The following is an 18164-nucleotide window of genomic DNA, read 5'->3' as shown; positions in this document are numbered from 1 at the left end:
ATGTGCAGATATGCAAGAATGTCAGTAGGTATGCTCCCTAAAGTTTGGGTATAAAGAGATGAGAGTGCATTAAGTCTGAAGAAACACTTATAGCTATTTTATTTGTTCATTCTTTCATCCAGCAAGTACTGTTTAAGAGCCTACTCTGCACCTTACACAATGGTTAATGCTCTAGTTACAGAAGTTTTCTCCCATGAGGAACTTAAAAGTTCATCCGAGAAGACTGATATTGAACAAGAATATAACAGGGTGATGAGAAATGCAAATAAAGATAAGTATTAAAAAAACGAAAGGACAACAGGGTCATTGATGTATTTCGTCACTCAAAGCTAAGGGAGAAACATTTCAAAGGCAAGTTTTAAATAACACTCTTAGATTTGAAATTATTTCACATAATTTCTGGGGAAGACATAGAAGATGGTGCCTACCACTGAAGAAGTCGTAGAATGAAGAATAAGAGACTTATGCTATGGTAATTGATTATAAGGCTTTGCCAAAATTAGTAATGAAAAGGTGTAAAAATGTTAGTTGCTAATTGAGGCATTTCCTTTGGAGAAACAATTAATCGTTAATTATTAAAAGAATTTCATCATATTTGTCATATATCTTATTAAGAAATGTCCACACAAGTACTTTTTACTTTGAGTAAATTATGTTCGTGTGTGTATATTGACAGATAACATTGTTTTCACTGAGGTAGTTTTTAAATGCACGAAAGTAAATAATATTCTAAATAGAAGCCCCCACGTTCATGGCTCTTCGTTAGTGTTACAGTGAGATACTGAGGTAGTCTCTCCTTTATCTTTATATTTGATCCATTATTTTCTCCTTTTTTCTATGTATTTTCTACCCTCTTTAACCATTGGCAAAGTAATTTTAACTATTTGTTCCTCATAAGAGAGAGGCTATCCCAAAAGTTCAGATGCCTCCTTTCACTTGAGTTAAGTGTATTAAGAAGAAAACAATGTTAAATTACTAGTTCAACCCTACACTTCTACTTCACCAAAGAAAATAGCCTCATTCTGTGAGTGTAGTGATCTTCATTACAGACCAGTTCTATTCCTTATCCCACAAACTTTCTGCTTTAGAAACAACACTGCAGACAGATTTCGAGGTCAGTAGGAACCACTGATGTTCTACAGACCACATTCGGGATGCAGCACTTTAAGAAATGGAATAGTCCTTGGAATTACCAGAGTGAATTGTGCTCTGCCACTAGCTGTTTTTGGAAGGTTAAAATTAATAAATGACTTTATCCAAAAGAGAATTCATATGTGTAAAAATTACTTCAAATTTTTGCTAAAACTTTTTATTGAAAACACATTGTGTTTGAATATAAAATTGGAATTCTCTGCTTTTGTTCAGAAGATTGTTTGTGCAACTTTTTGTTTAAATTGGATTAGTACCATGTTAATTTTACATTGCCTCTGGTGAATAGCCACAGGGCTATAATCTCTGCCAGTAATTTGTCACAGCAAAATCCTCTGGAGGGCCATACAAAACATTTGTGTAGTACGGATTAGACAGCAAAAGCCATATCTTAGATTGTTAATAAATGTTAATGACAAAACCCAGCTGGTAGGGCTTGGAAGTAAGATCTAATGCTTGGTGCCTATTGCCAAAAGAATGTTTAAACAGATTTCCATTACTCAGAGGTGACCTAGTGTATAGCCAATTTGTGAATTAAAAAATCATAATCTTCTAATTATTTAGGGAAAAATCTTTTCTTCAGATTCACAACCATAAGAGTCTGTTTCCAAGTTGTAAACTTTTTGATCTTTGGTAATTAGGTAGGTGACAGCTATAAAATATAAATAAGTATCACTTAAAATGGGTCCTAACTTAGAAAACATATGTAATATCCATACATTCTGGACTTGAGATCTTTGGTATACTTTCCTAACACTAACTTTAAGAAGTTTTAGTTGTGAGAAACTTAAGGGGTAATTTTTTTTTCCATTTCCATGAAAATATACCATAGAAGTATTTTTAAACCAAAGCAAATGCTTGAATTAAATTGTTCTATAAATATCCAAGATTATCGCTTTACTCCTTGTGTTCTAAATAACATATTTACTTAAAAACATTTCTTGACACTTTAGAACGTACTTACATAGGAGAATAAAAGCCATTACTTTTTTTAAAAGCATTGTTAAGAGGTATGAATTTATTGTAGAAAATTAAAATTTTATTACGTCAGATATATTAAAACTATGTTTGTTCCCAGGATAAGAAACAGAACTAAGATTTTGGGTAGGATGTGGGTCCCTTACCATATTTGTGCACAGTAGATCTGTTTAAAACTAAGCTGATATATTTAGTTAAAACAACACAGACTTCATTGGCCGACATCAGCACTATCTTGTCCAGCCTCCTGCTTATCCACTCAGTGTAATTAATTTGATTAATTTATAAGTAATTTAGCCAAGGATAGGATGTAAATCTTTGTTTAAGAAAACAGTTGGAGGTCCAAGTCGTGGTTAAAAACTGTGTCTTGAAACCATCCAGGCCCTCCTACTGACTTGTCAGCTCTGGGTTATTTTCAGAAAACTTTACTTGAGTTCCTTAGTTTAGTTGTAAGTTTTTTCCCACAGACTTACATGGTATGTGTGAGTGGGAGAGTAAGTAGTGGCCACATTTTAGCCACTGTTTAGTCTAGTGTATGTATGTTTACATCTCCTCTCTGGATTTATAGGCCGCCAAGGCGAAATAAAGATTATACTCACTTGATTGAGGACCCTTTAACCTAGAGCACCTGGCAGCAGAGAGGATTTCTTTTACTAACTTCTAATTTTTGTGTGTGCATGTGTGATTATTATTAATGCTGGATCCTTGGTTAAAAATTCATGACATTTAAAGGCTTTTCTTATGTTTTAGAACAAAAATATTTCAAGTTTTATCAAGTTAAAATTTTACAAGGTAACCTAAAATCAGTTTACTTTTTTTTTCTCCTTGCAATTTTGCAGCACAGAAATTTTTTTTTTTAAACTACCAGTAACCTCATCCCCTCTCGAGAAATAATAATTTGGTGTACGTTTCCTTTTTAATAGTTTTTAAATGAAATATATTGTACATTCCAAAGAGAAAAAAAAAAAAGATTCTTATATACCACAACTGGCACCTCCTAGGTTATGAAACAGAGCATTATCAATGCCTTGGAAGTGCGCCTTTTCTCAACTACATCCTCTCCAGGGGTAATGACTTTCCTGTATTTGGTATTTATTATTTTTTTGCTTTTCTTTACAATTTTATAAGATATATTTTAAATATAGGTAAACAACACGTTACTTTTGTATGTTTTTAAACTTTATATACATTAGATCATTCTCTTTGAATAATTATTCTGTGACCACTTATGTGACTCAAAATTGTTTTTGAGATTTTGCTATTTGATGCAAGTGGCTATATATCATTTTTATTGCTTTATAAAACTTAAATATATGACTATATCACAATTTAGTTTTCTTTCAGTAGACATGTTTTTCCTAAACCTTCTTTTAATACAACACTGAAAATTTCTGTACATGTAAGAGACATGTAAGTGTTTTAGTGTTTATATCTAGAAGTGGAATTTTTGTTAATAGGGTTTGCTCATTTATTCTGCTTCACTAAATAGTGCCAAGTTGCTTTCTAAATTGGTTGTACAAATCTAGTTCCCTAGAGTGATGTATAATTGTTGTTATTCTCCACACTATGTCCAATACTTGGCTGTTATCAGATGTATTAATTTTTTCCAATTTGGTGGGTCTGAAAATTTTTTGGCTTAAATTTTCATTTCCCTGTTTGACTTTGAACATCTTTTCATGTTTATTAGCTACTTACACCTCTTCACTGTGGAACACCTTTTTATGTCTTTTGCTCAGTAGAAGTAAATCAATGGGTAATCGGATTTTGGAGTCACTAGATACAGAGTTTGAAATAACTATTGTCACCATGTTCTAGAAAATAGCTGATATGACAGGAAAATGTAGTAGAGAAGTAGAATCTTTTGAATCATATAGAAATTCTGGAACTGAAAAGTATTGCAAGTAAAATGTACAAATTCAGTAGATGAATTAATAGTCGGTTAGGCTTAGGAGAAGCAAGGATGTATGAACTGAAGATAAGTCAGTTAATAGTATCAAAAGTGAAACAGGGAGAAAAAAAAGATGAAAAATATAACAAAGATCATAAGTGACATACTGGATAGAGTACATGGGACTGATTACCTCTGTGTAACTACAGACCCCTGTCTTAGTCTATGTGGGCTGCTATAACAAAACATCACAGACTCTGTGGCCTATAAACAACAGAAGTTTGTTTCTCACAATTCTGGAGGCTGAAAGTCTGAGATCAGGGTGTGCTCCTTGTCAGGTTCTGTGTCTGTGAGGGCCTGCTTCCCAGTTTATAAATGGCCATCTTTTTACTGTGTCTCCACATTGCTAAAGGAGCTAGGGAGTTAGAGACCTCTTTTATAAGGGCATTAATCCCATTCATGAGGGCTTTCCTTCATGACCTCTTCACCTTCTGAAGGCCCCACCCCCTGACATTATCACATTGGAGATTAGGTTTCAACATAAGAATTTTGGGGAGATACAAATATTCACCCTATAGCATCCCCTCAGGAGAAAATAGAGAATGAGGAAGGGAAGCAATATTTGAAGAGATTCTGCTTAGAATTCTGTAAAAATGAGAAAGATAACAGCCATAGATTCAAGAATATCTATTAACCCTCAGCAGGATAAATACAAAGTAAACTATATCTGGATGCATCATAGTAAAATTGCCCAAATCAAAGAAAATCTTAAGCTGTGGGGGTAGAGGGAGACATTGTCTTCATAGGAGCAACAATAAGACTGACAGATGACTTTTCAACAGAAGTGAAGGAATTCATAAGACAGTAAAATAATGTCCTTGAAGTACTGAAAGAAAATAACTACCAACCTAAAGTTCTGTCCCCAGTGTAAATATCCTTCATAAATGATATTGATATTAGACTTTTCAGACTAACAAAAAATTGGGAGAATTTGTCATGGCAAACCTGAAGTAAAAATTACTTGAAAGTGTTCTTTAGGCAGAAGGAAAATGATCTCAAATGGAAGCAGGAGAGAAAGCAATGGAAATATCTGACTATAAATGTTGATCGTCGAAAAACAACAGTAACAATATTTGTTGGGTTAAAATATGCATAGAATTAAAATTCATGACAAAAATAGTAAAATGATATGAAAGGATAAAGTGATAAAAGTATGTTGATCTGAAATTATCTGTAAAAGTTCTAATGTATATTAGTTTTTAAAAGGAGAAAAAGTGAATAACAAGCTGATAGAAAGGAAAAATTGAACAAAATATTAATCTAAAGACAAGAAAAGGGTCATAAAATATGTGGAACAAGTAGAAAATAGTAATATGTAAAGATTTAAACCCATATTTATCACCAAGTACTTTACATATCAGTGGACTAAATACTCCCCTTAAAGACAAACATTAAATTAAAAACTGAACTTAAAAGCAGGATGCTACTTATAAGGGACACACCTTAAATATAAAGATACAGAATGGTCGAGTTTAAGGAGAGAAAAAACTATATATTATGTTAATATTAACCAAAAGAAAATTGGTTTAGCAATACTTGTGTCCGGCAAAGTACACTTTAGGGTGAGGCATTACTGTAGATAGTTTTCATAATCATAAAAGGGTCAGTTCCCCTGGAAAATAACTAAGTTTATATGTGCCTGGTAACAGCTATGAATTTACATAAAGCAAAAATCAATAGACCTAAAAGGAGAAATAGACAAATTCGTAATAATGGTAGATTTTACAATAACTCTCCTGGGAACTGATAGAGCAAACAAATAACATAAAATCAATAAGGATTTAGAAGATTTAGACAGTACAACCATTGGTATATATAAAACACTTGATCAAAAAAGTTCAGAATACACATTTTCTAGTACACATGGAATATTTAGTGAAATTGTTCATTTGTTAGATCAAGCAATTCTCTGCAAATTTTAGAAAACTAATGTAGAATATGTTCTCTGATGATAGTGAGATTAAGCTAGAAATTAATAAGAATTTTTAATCATTTGGGGGATATTTATTACATAGTATAATTCGAAGAACCCATGGCTAAACCGGAGACCCCAAGTGAAATTAGAAAATATTCTGAACTGAAAAATAATGAAAATACAGTATATCAAGACATGAAGACTTAATGAAAGCTATGCTTAAGGGGAAATATATAATCTTAAGTGCACTAAGAAAATAAGAAAAGCATAAAATCTGTTCCCTTTCAAACAATAAAAGAACAAGAAATTAAATTAGAAGCAAGGAAATGATCAAGGTGAGTAAAAATTAATGAAATAGGAGGAAAATGTGCAAGAAAATCAAAGGCAAAAGTTATTTCTTTGAAAGGAACCTCCTCCCTGGGCTAAGAGTGTTTAAGGACAAAATAAGAATAGGCACAAAATCCTAAAACCAGGAATTAAAAAATGGCATGAGACTACACATTCCACAGACATTTAAAGAGATAAGAGGATAATATGAAAAATTTTATATGAACTTGAGAAACAGAACCTACAAAACTGACACAAGAAACAAAATATAAGTAGCCATATAGATATTAGAGAAATTGAATCTTTAGTGAAAAACCTTCACAATGAAGGTTTCAGACCCAGATGGCTTCCCATATGAATTTTAGTAAACATTTTAGAAAGATATAACACTGATCTTAAATTGTTTCAGAAACTAGGAAGAGAGAACATCTCTTTTTTTCTTTAAATGAGAACAGCATTATATTTGTCCTAAAATCTAATAAAAGGACATTATAAGAACAAAATTGGCCAGTCTCATGAATATAGATATTAAACTTGTAAACATCACAGTGAAGTTTATTTATTAAATAAAGGTAAATTTGGCTATTTACTACCTTAATAAAAAAAAAAATCAAGTGATGATATCAAAAATACAGAAAAACCCATTCATAATAATAATTCTTAGCAAACTCAGAAGGTAAGGGAAATTTCTTAATCCAATAAATAAAGGGTATTTACATAAAACTTGGCTTTCTTAAAATAAGGATCAGGAATGAGAGAGAAAGATGTCCTTTATCACCATTTTTTACCAACATTGTACTAAAGGTTCTAGCCAGTGTGATAGGCCAAGAGAAAGAAAGGGTGTATCAGTTGTAAAGGAAAGAATAAAACTGACATTATTTGCAGATGACACTTATAACTTAGAAAACAAAAAAGTGCCTATAGATAATCTACCAGAATTAATGAGTTTAGCAAGTTTGTGGGAAACAAAGTCAGTATGTAAAGATCAGTTCTTTATACTAGACACAATTAGAAAAAGAAAATTTTAAAACCCTACCATTTACAATAACATCTAAAATTACCAAATTCCTAGGAGCACAGAAAGATGTTACTCTTAGTATGTAGAGAAAGATATTAAACAAAATTAAAGTAGACTCAAGTAATTGAAGAGGCAAACCATGTTCACTGATTAAAGAATCAATATTATAAAGATGTTTGTTTGCCAAATCTGTAGATTCAGCATAATCATAATCAAATCCCAGCAGGACTTTTTTTCAGCCATAGAAATTGAGATGTATATGAAAATGCAGGAGTCGATAATAAGAAAATTATGAAGGACATTTTAAGCCAAAGGTAAACTTTCAGATATCAAAGAGTTATTTTTACAAGAGTTACAGTAATTAAGACACTATACTTTTAATGCAAGGATAGAGAAATAGATCAGGTTAGAGTCCAGAACAAACCTTATATGTATATGAACAGAGGTGACAAATGACGGATAATAGTGCCAAGCATGGAGTGAAATAGAGTTTTTTAGTAAATGTTGGTAGGTCAGTTGGAGCTCTATATGGGGAGAAGAAGAAATATGATCTCACACCATACACAGAACCTGTTGCATATGAACTGCTGGTCTTAATGAAGCTTCAAGAGAGTATAACATAAGAGTCTTCAGGACTGAAGCAAAAAGTTTCTTAAATTGGACATAGAGGCACTAACCAAAAAAGAATAAATAAATTTGGACTATATTAAAATTAGGTCAAAAATACCATTAAAGCAGTGAAAAGGCAAGACAAATAGTGGAAAATATCTGAAATTTAGATAAGTGACAAATGACTTACCCAGTGTACATAAAGAACTACAAACATCAGTAAGGAAAGATGGATAGCCAAGTAGAGCAAAGTGCCAAATGGTTGAACTTCATAAAAGAAGATACCCAGGTGCCATTAAAAATATTAAAATATGTTCAACCTTATTAGTCTTTGAAAAAATGCAAAATAAAATCACAATGAGATACCACTACATACCATATTAGAATGGTTTAAATGAAAAAAATAATTGACATTACCAAGTGTTGGCAAGAATATGCAACATTGAAATGCTCACATGGAAGTATAAATTTGTACTTCTTTCGAAAATTGACTACTACTGAAATTCTCATACCCTATGACCTAGCAGTTTGAATCCTGGGTATATAACCAAAAGAAATGCATACATATATGTGCCAAAAGGCATGTACCGTAATGTTCACATCAGCTTTATAATACAAAACTGGAAACTAACCCAAATTTTCCTCTAGCAGTGGGATGAATAAACTGTATATTCATCCAGTGGAATGCTAAACAGTAATGTAAATCATCAACTACATATAAGACTAATGAATCTGAAAAACAATATTAAGTGAAAGAAGCCAGACATAAAGTAATATATACTGTTCAATTCCACTTATATAAAGTTCAAAGCAATCAAAACTTATTTGTGGTGTTAGAAACTAGGGTTGTAATCTTTGGGAAAGAATGAGTGGTTAGTGACTAGAAGGAGACACAGAGGGACTTTTGGGGTTCTGATAATCTGTTTCTTGATCTAAATGGTGGTTATGCAAGTGGTTCACTGTGTGAAGTTTTATCAAAATGTACAGTTGCAGTTTGGCAGTAAATGTTAAATGTTTTTAAAATAGGTGACATATACCTATTGATTGAGCTCTCCCATTTTGGGGTTCTGTCCTAAAGAAAGAAAAGCACCTCTCCCTAAAGGAATGTATAGAAAGATTCGTGAGCAATGTTAGATGATAGGGTGTTTTATTGCAGCATTGCTTGTAGTACCAAAAGTCTCTGTTATTCAGAGAGTGGCTGAAAATTCATAGAATATCCATTCTGTGGAATGTTACACATTTTTAAAGAAATTTTGTCATGTGCCATAGATTTTTATATGAGCCTGGAGAAAAGAGTGGAAAAGCATATTATTACATGAGGTGAGATTGAAATTAGTGACCAGTATAGGGACAGTTATTAAATTTTTCTTGGTACACCTTTGTAAGTTAACCATTTCTTAGATGCTTGCTCTAACCACCGGGCCTTGTGGCAGCTCATTGTGTTGACAGCAGACTTTTTCTTGTCTTCACTTTCTGTTTTCTTAAGATATTCTGCTAACCTCAGTCAGTGATTGGGCCATGAATGATTATGGCTTATAATGAGAAGGACATTTCTAGATAATACGTGACGCATAGAATTGGCAGTGTGTGGCTATATCATGGGTACTGTCTAATTGGGTTAATAATCACAAGTCAAAGTCATATGAAATATTTATTACTAATATTAAGGATCTGGCTTGTTTGTTTCTTTCAAGCGGGAGCAAGAAAGTCAAATGGCCCGTCTTAAAAAACAGCAGGAAGAATTGGAAGAGATGAGACTACGTTACCTGGCTTCTGAGGAAAAAGATACAGTTAAAACTGAGCGACAAGAATTGTTGGATATAAGAAATGAATTGAACAGGTATAGTAACTAGAATATTACATTTCTTCATACAAAAACAAAAGTCGTAGGACAACCTTTTAATTGGTCATTGCTCCAGGGAAAAGTATAATGTCAGGTCTTTCAAAATTAAAGTAGATCATATATAAAATGTAGCTGATTTGTACAATAGAAAATCTATGCCAAAGACCATTATTTCACTCACATTTTTTGCCATGAATCTAGCTATGCCAGATCTACTTAGCTTTTTTGTTTCTGGTCATAACATCAGTACTTTAAATTCTATTTTTATGTGACTCTTTCAGCAGTATTGCTATTTTAAGGTAATAGATTAAACTGAATTTTGAGTTACAAAAAGTATAAGAAATCTCAAATTTAGTTAATTATTAAATAAACAATAGCTCTTATTTATTGAGTCCTTACCATGTGCCAGGCCTTATTTTAAATGCCTCACATCCCTATCTCATTTTCTTTTATGTTCAAAGCAACTTTTTCCACATTCTAGAGATGAAGAAACCAAGGAGTAAAGAAATTAAACTACCTTTTCCAGGGTCACTCAGCTAGTAAATCCCTGGAGCCAAAGTTGAAATCTGATTCCAGAGGCTGTGTTTTTAACTACTATATTATGCTGGGCTTCTCTGTAGTGTCACGTTCATCTTAGTTACAATTTGAATTATTCTTATTAGAAAAGTCATCATTAGGAAGCAGCATAAGAACAAATTATAGTCTTTTTAGAGGGGAGTTTGGGGTAAGACTATTTAGCTTAGTTTATCAAGAGACTATTAATTTTGTTTCAGCAAAGCATACTGTCGTAGCTTGGGCTGCCATAAAGTACCATAGATTGGTTGTCTTAAACCACAGTAAGTTATTGTCTCTCAGTTTTGGAGGCTAGAGTTCAAGATCGGCATGCCAGCATGGTTGGTTTCTGGTGAGGACTCTCTTCCTGGCTTGTCAGCAGCTGCTTTCCCACTGTGTCTTCACATGGCAGGGAGAGAGCACGTTCTCTGATGTCTCTTCGAATAAGGGCACTAATCCCATTATGAGGTCCTCACCCTCATGTTCTCATCTAAACCTAATCATCTCCCAAAGATCATCATATTGGGGGTTAGGGCTTCAACATATTGATTTCAAGGGAGACACAATTCAGACCATAGCACAGACATTGACAAAATATCCCATGACATCTCCATGTATGGGCTGAGAAAACTTAGTCACTATATTAGGTAGGTTTAGAGCTGAATTAAATAACTACATTTAGAATATTAATGTATAAATATCAGTTAGTAAAGGTCAAGGCCTACAGTGCCATGCTACAGGACTCAGTTCAGGTCGTTATCCTCTATTTATTCAGCAAATATGTATTTGGTGTCTACTATATTGTAGACTGGGAAGATGTTACAAATTAATTATAACATGATTCTTGCCTTTCAAAATTTTGCTGTCATATAGTCACATGCTGCTTAATATCAGAGATATGGTCTAAGAAATGCATCATTAGGTGATTTCGTCATTGTGTGAACATCATACAGTGTGCTTACACAAACCTAGATGGTGTAGCCTACCACACTCAGGCTCTATGCTAGAGCCTGTTGCTCCTAGGCTACAACCCTGTACAGTATGTTGCCCTATAAAACAATGAGATTAAATCAAGCACAAGAGAAAATAATGTAATCAAGGGACATGATAAACCCGAGATGTATGAGGCTGCTGTGGGCATTGCAGGGCATACTGCTTACAGCAAACTTATTTTTTTTTTTATGAATAGAGTACACTAAAATGAAGATTAAAAAGTATAGTATATACATAAACTGTAACATAGTTTATCATCATTGTCAAGTATTATGTACTGTCCATAATTGTATGTGCTGTACTTTTTTTGACTAGCAGCATCTAGGTCCATTTAAACCAGCCTCACCACAAACATATAACGTGTTGCGCTCCGACGTACGATGGCTGCCACGTCGCTAGGCGATGCATGACTGCACAACACTCTTTTGGTTTCATTTTAGCAATCACATATGAGCCTCTGCTGTTTGCTAAGTACTGTTTTATTGGCTTAAATGAAGATAGCCATTTGCCTATCAAATTTGTAGGTCATACAAAATTGAATCTTATCATTACTATCTTATTAAATTAGGATTCAGAACTGAAACCAACAAGATTAAATGTGTTAGAGACAAAAGCTGTCTTCTGTATAAATTGTTTAAAAATCTCTTAAGCAATGAGCAAGATATGAAAAAAATCATGTGAGAAAGCTTAGGAGGATTTAAGTGGCCACTAACAACAGTGTGACATTGCTGCCAAAGACCGAGTGCAGTTAGGGACATTTACAGAAGTCGTGTTCAGTACTCAGCATTGGTAAAATCACTGCCAGAGTGTTCTTAACCAGTGTATGACACACTGTAAGGGAAGTCAGCTACCTAGAGAGCTTCCAATGGAATGTGACCGAGAAGTGCTTTGGAGAATGAGGAATGTCGAACTTGAAAGAATTTGTAGACAGAGTAGGAGATAGCTGTCTTCACATATCTGGAGGGTTACCATATTTTCAAAAAGCAAATAGGTTATCCTCTTGAGAAGAATCATAGCCAGTTGTTATAAAGTGGAAGGGTGCATACTAAGTTCAACGTGAGAGGGAACTTACCAGAAGTTCTACAAAGCAGTAGGTTCCTAGCGAAAGTATGGGAGTGGAGTCCAGACAGAGTGTTTGTCAGCGAAGTAAAGCTTCTTTTGACAACTTTATGGGCTTCATCAGTTACAAGGTTCTGAAATCCTATTGTTGTCATGATTGATGATTTGCATCTTAGTGAAGATTTGGTAGGGATAATCTATTAAATGTGAAGAAATTCCATTTGTCCTATATGCATCAACAGATAGACAACGAAATGGTTGAATTTTCTGGTGCATCCTTTGGTTCCTATGTGTCATTAATTTGCCTGGAGGACGTCTTCCTCCAAGAGAACTAGAAAAATTAGGGTAGGGGAAACAGCTATTCAGAAATGTTCCCTGACCCATCCAAATGAATTGCTCAAATTGGTACCAGTATCCCATTAACCACATGATTTCTGCCCAGTCCCAAAAAACGGTGCCCGCACTACTTAGGATTCTTTTCTAAAAACAGATGGAGATATTTGATGTCCTTGGACTGCATATTTCCATTTTCATTTCTTTTGTGGGGGATCTTAAGAATCCGTTTGAGTTTCAGAGGGTCACCCGAACAAATGAACTGGGCCCACTTCTCCTTGTCTGTCAGAGCAGGACTTAATCCTCACTGGCTCTTCCTCCCTCTTGCCTACTGCATGTGTAAATTCAGAAGTGGATTTTGTTCTCAATGGCTTGCTTCCTCTGAAGACCATCTAGAATCAGGGGCTTAGACTCAACTGCTTTATCTTATTTAAAATAGACAAAATTTAGAAGTAGTTGCAAATTAAAACATTTTTGTAGCCAGTTACATAGAAGAATATAAAGTTATGTCTTAATTGTATGTTCTAAATTAAATTAAAACATACTCCATGCCCAAACTTGCCATACTATCCTTAAATATACTCTCCATTTTCAAGGCAATATGATTAACAGTATTCCATTAGAAATACCCAAATCCTAGGCTGCCACCTGCTTTCCTTTCTTCCTTTTTTAGATGAGATTATCACAAACATCACTTGAAGATATCTATACAGTCTTAAAATGTACCTGCCCTTTGACCCAGGCATTCACATTTATAGCATTTCACTTTCTATGAGTAATTACTGAAATATGCTCCATACAGTAGGGACTTTTCTTCTTGTTTCACTGCAGTATTCCCCAAACCTAACACTGTTTGGTACAAATAAATGTTGAATGAATTTAGAAGAAAGTTTATGTTCAAAACAGCAAACACAGCAAAGGTTTAACAACTTAAAGATCAGCAATAAAGGATGATTAAATAATGGCTCATTTAAATGATGGAATGTTATAAAGCCATTTAGAAGAACATTTAATGATGTTGGAAAACATTTGTTATATTAATAAGTGAAAAAATAGTATACAGCGTTGCATATAATTTTTTAGAAAAATATATTTAAAATATGTGCACTAATTGAAAAATACAAAAAATTATTACTCAGATTGGTTATCTCTGAATAAGATTATGGTGATTTTACTTTTCTTTTTATATATTTCTAAAATTTCTACATTTTTCATGTATTTTATAAGAAAAACAAGTATTGCTTTTAAAACCGTTTTTCTTAAGTGTGCTAAACTCTGACCTGCCAAATGTAACACTAGTTTTTGTTTTCTTCCTGAAAATATTACTACAAATGTATTTTACCATTAAATCATTTTGTTTTTAAACGGCGTTGTTAAGAAAACCAAAACAATATTTGTTGCCTTCTAGAGTGGTTTTTGTTCTTGACTTCTCAGGTTAAGGCAACAAGAACAAAAACAGTACCAAGATTCCAGAGAGATTGCAAGTGGAAAAGTGGATAGCCCACATGGCAATGCATTGGAAGAAGGTTTGGATGATTATTTGACTCGCCTAATAGAAGAAAGGGATACTTTGATGAGGACGGGTGTGTATAATCACGAGGATCGAATAATAAGTGAACTTGACCGACAGATCAGAGAGGTTTTGGCAAAAAACAATACTGGTAATTAATAACATTTGGAAAATCTTTACAGATTCCAGGTCTAAATTTTCGTTTCATTGTAGAACCCTCAGAGGAAGGGAACATGGATGTTTTAAGATGCCATTTTCAATTTTTTATAAGCACAATTTTATATACTATTGTATAGTATTTATTTGATTTTATTTACTTTATGCTACCTCTCCCATTCCGGTTTTATTTGTAATTGCATTTTATATACTCATTTTAAATGACCTTTCAGTGTTTCTCATAATTTTTAATTTCATGGCTAACTTTCGAAAACATCTTTTCACTAAATTTGTTCTAGGAGAAATGACTGTAGTGGTTTCCAGTTATATAACTTTGCATGTTGAGCCAAAAGAGTATATGTTGCACTTTAAAAATGTTGTGTCCTATTCATTTGAATATAGATATCCTAAAAGTTTAGACTAATTATAAATGTAACCAGTTTTTTAACTCATTTTAGATGTCCTGTTCTTTTAATTTATAACATTTGCAAGTGACAGGTTTGAAAACCGAAAGCAGGATCAATGCAGAGAAGCCATATGATAATATTGAATGACAAATCAGTCATTTATTTAAATAAAGTTAATACTATTAAACTTGTTTCGAGAACTATTGAATTTTCAAATTTTCAGCATACTTTTTAACTTTTAAGAATATGAACTCATAGCTTAAGGTCTTCCTTGTCCATCTCTGCTCAAGATTGCATTGTTTTCTTTTATTGAAAATAGAGATTTCTTTTTATTTTCTGGTAATAGTACGACTAGTTGTGAACTCTGTAATATAACATGGAAACAGACACTTAAAGGCTTTAGGTGAGAAAGTAGAGTGAAAAAACTAGTTTTTCTCTTCCTAATTTTAATCAGTCTTTTTTAAAAAGCACATGAGATTAAGTCGTTGGATTTATGTAGTGCCATGTCTCTATAAACTTTTAAGAATTCCTTTACATCATACTCTTCAGAGCCAACATTTGCCCTCAAAGCAATACTTCCTATGTCCTTTTATAGAATACTGAAAAGGTTTATTAGCAAATTTACAGATTAGGTGAGTCTTAAAATATGTAGTTTAAAATTTCTGATTCCTAAATATAATAAATTTAAGTATACACTTTGGGTAGTATATATACTACTTACTGATAACGTCCATAAAAGCACAATAGGCTCTTTGGTAACATTAAATTAATGTTCTGTTGTTTTCCAAAGAGGTATACTTCTTGCTCGGGAAATTAAAAGTCCCTACATGCATTATACTTTTATTTTTTTTTTCCTTATTAACGAAGTATTAAAAACAACCCGGGAGTAAATAACAGAGAAAGAAATTACTGAATGAGAGAATAATGAATATGTGAATCATAGCAGGAATTTGAAATATTAATTATGGTTAGACATTTTCTCTCATTGATTTTTGTGCCACATGAATGGAACAGAAGTATTTTTGCTGCGGAAGGTCTCGGGGAAAATATGGTGACTGTGCCTTCAGTTGCACCGTGTGCTGCGTGTGACTGTTTTCAAACACTAGAGGGGGCCTTAGATTTAAAGAAACAAAAAAGACTTTTCTAAAATGGATGTGTGGTTTATTTTGCCTTCTGTAAAGTGATCTTTTGGCTGTGTATTTTAACAAATAAAATCACAATTGTATGTATCTTTGCATTTCTAAGCAGTTTTTTTTTTATTCTAAATTGGGCACGTAGTTGGCACTTCCTGTATCCAGTCACTTTGTATTTTTGTTTTTTAAGCGCTTACATTGCATATACTTTTTTGTATGTCTTAAAGTCAGAAGTCTGGAATTTTAACACCTTTTTGTAGTCCTTCAGCAACAGCCATTTCATTCGTATGTGGCATTTAACATATTTACGCTGATCGCCTTACTGAATTATTGTCAGTCCCTGGGAGTTGACTATGACCACAGTAAGTGAAAAAGAAGGAGCAAGTGAGTGAATACGTTTCTTCATTACTACATATAACAGCTAACCTTTTATCAACTGTTTTAATGTGGAATAAAATTCACCTTTAAAATGTTCGTGATTCGTTTTCATGGAGAAAGTCTAATTTCTCCTTCTAAGATTGGCAAGTACTTCCTGGGAGGGATATGTGGTACCTTGTCTGTATAAACTTGAAGAGTTCCTTTACAGGTATAGCCCGGTAATTTCTATGTAGACTTGGGTTCCTGTTGCGTCCAGCAGATGTCGGAGTTTGAATATTATTTAAGGATGTTTTGGGGCACTGCACAAACATCTTAAGAGTAGAACACTCCAGCATGACCAGATGACTTTCCGGTGCACGTACTGCTCTGTCTAGATACTGCCCCAACTGAATCTGAGTTCTCAGAACCCCCGGTAGATATTGCTTGTCCTCAGCCACCTCAGAATGGACTGACCTGGTTCTTGAGGTCTATAAGAAGGGTCTCCTGGTAGCACGCATGGACTTTTAAAATTTGGCCTCTCCCTACCATTATGTCAGCTTGACTAAATACCTAACTTGATTTTTTTTATTGATATAAATCACATAACATAAAATTCACCATTTTAAAGTATACAGTTCAGTGGTTTTTAGTATATTCATACAGTTCTACAACCATCATTACTCTCTAATTCTGGAACATTGTCATCATCCCCCAAAGGTACCCCACACTCAGCATTCACTCCCCATTCTCCCCTTCCTCCCTCTCCTAGCAACCACTAAGCTACTTTCTGTCACTGTTGGATTTGCCTATTTTGGACATTTCACATAAATGAAAGCCCAGATTAATATTTAAAACTGGAAATATTAGAAAACCTGAAGTAGTTTTCTATGACCAGTTTCTATGTTATATGACATTTTATCAGATGTTGAATTAAATAATACAGAGATGCAGAAGGCCAACATAAGGGTATAACATTTGTCCATCAGTTAAGACTATAGCTCAACTGTTCTACTGTCTATTACCTATTAAAGCAGTGACCAAAAACAGTTAAAGGTAGATAATGTTCTGCTGTAACAACTCTGAGCAATCCTGTGGTATTGCAACTGGATTACTGATACAAGGCATGTGTCATGCCATTTGTATTTAATCAAAATGATACACTTTCCATATGTTTTATAGAGTTTGGTGATAATGAGAAACAGTTAACCAGAGCATAATGATCATGAGGAGAGAAAGCAGGTCTATCTTACTTTCTCCTATATGCTAGGACTAAAATAGTGCCTGCCACATGTGGGCATTCAATATTTGCTGCATTCATAAAGAAATAGATGAACAAAAGATTGTTCATTGTCTGGAAAATGGATAGTTGCATAGCACGGTGAATGTATTTAAGGCCACTCGATTGTACACTTCAAATGATTAAAATTTTATGTATATTTTACAATTAAAAACAAATATTTGCTTCAAACTCTGCCTCAAATCTGTCTACCCAGTGTTTCATGCTGAAAGTTTTCTGCACACGAGTCGCCTGTCTCCATTTTTGAAGTTACTATATTCTCAGTCCTTGATGTAGGGATGGATCATACTTCATTGTTTGTATCCTCATTGTTAACAAAATCTGAAACTAGTAAAAATTAACGGGTACTTTTTCATCCTGTCTCCTAAAAATAAATATGAGGATCCTTGAAAATGTGGAATTGTAATGCCTTCAGGTTTATAAACTTAATGTATTGTTATTCTTTAAAAAACACAACAATAAAAAAAAACACTGGTTGTTTAATTTAGCAGCTAGTCCACATCATGGCCATAAATTAGAACTTTTCACAATGAATTACTAGTTCTCTAAATTAGGCTTAAAAGCTTTTTGTTGGCTAAAG

The 18164-nt window shown here is 33.4% G+C and overlaps 1 protein-coding gene across 4 annotated transcripts in view; it reads left to right on the top strand.

The window, feature by feature from the left end:
• The window catches only part of CEP120 (centrosomal protein 120), a 66721-nt gene extending 50695 nt beyond the window's left edge, over positions 1-16026 (top strand). For all 4 annotated transcript variants that reach the window (XM_039848560.1, XM_039848561.1, XM_039848562.1 and 1 more), the window contains 2 exons: positions 9639-9784; positions 14159-16026. In XM_039848560.1, coding sequence (XP_039704494.1) covers positions 9639-9784; positions 14159-14393 — 381 coding nt within the window. In that variant the 3' untranslated portion in view covers positions 14394-16026. The remainder of the gene's footprint in view (positions 1-9638; positions 9785-14158) is intronic.
• The last annotated feature ends 2138 nt before the right edge of the window (positions 16027-18164 follow it).

This window comes from Pteropus medius, unplaced genomic scaffold (genome assembly GCF_902729225.1).
Source record: "Pteropus medius unplaced genomic scaffold, Ma_sr-lr_union100, whole genome shotgun sequence".
NCBI classification, from domain to species: domain Eukaryota; kingdom Metazoa; phylum Chordata; class Mammalia; order Chiroptera; family Pteropodidae; genus Pteropus; species Pteropus medius.
Note: the sequence above shows the minus strand (reverse complement) of the source record. Positions and strands in the feature narration are given on the sequence as shown.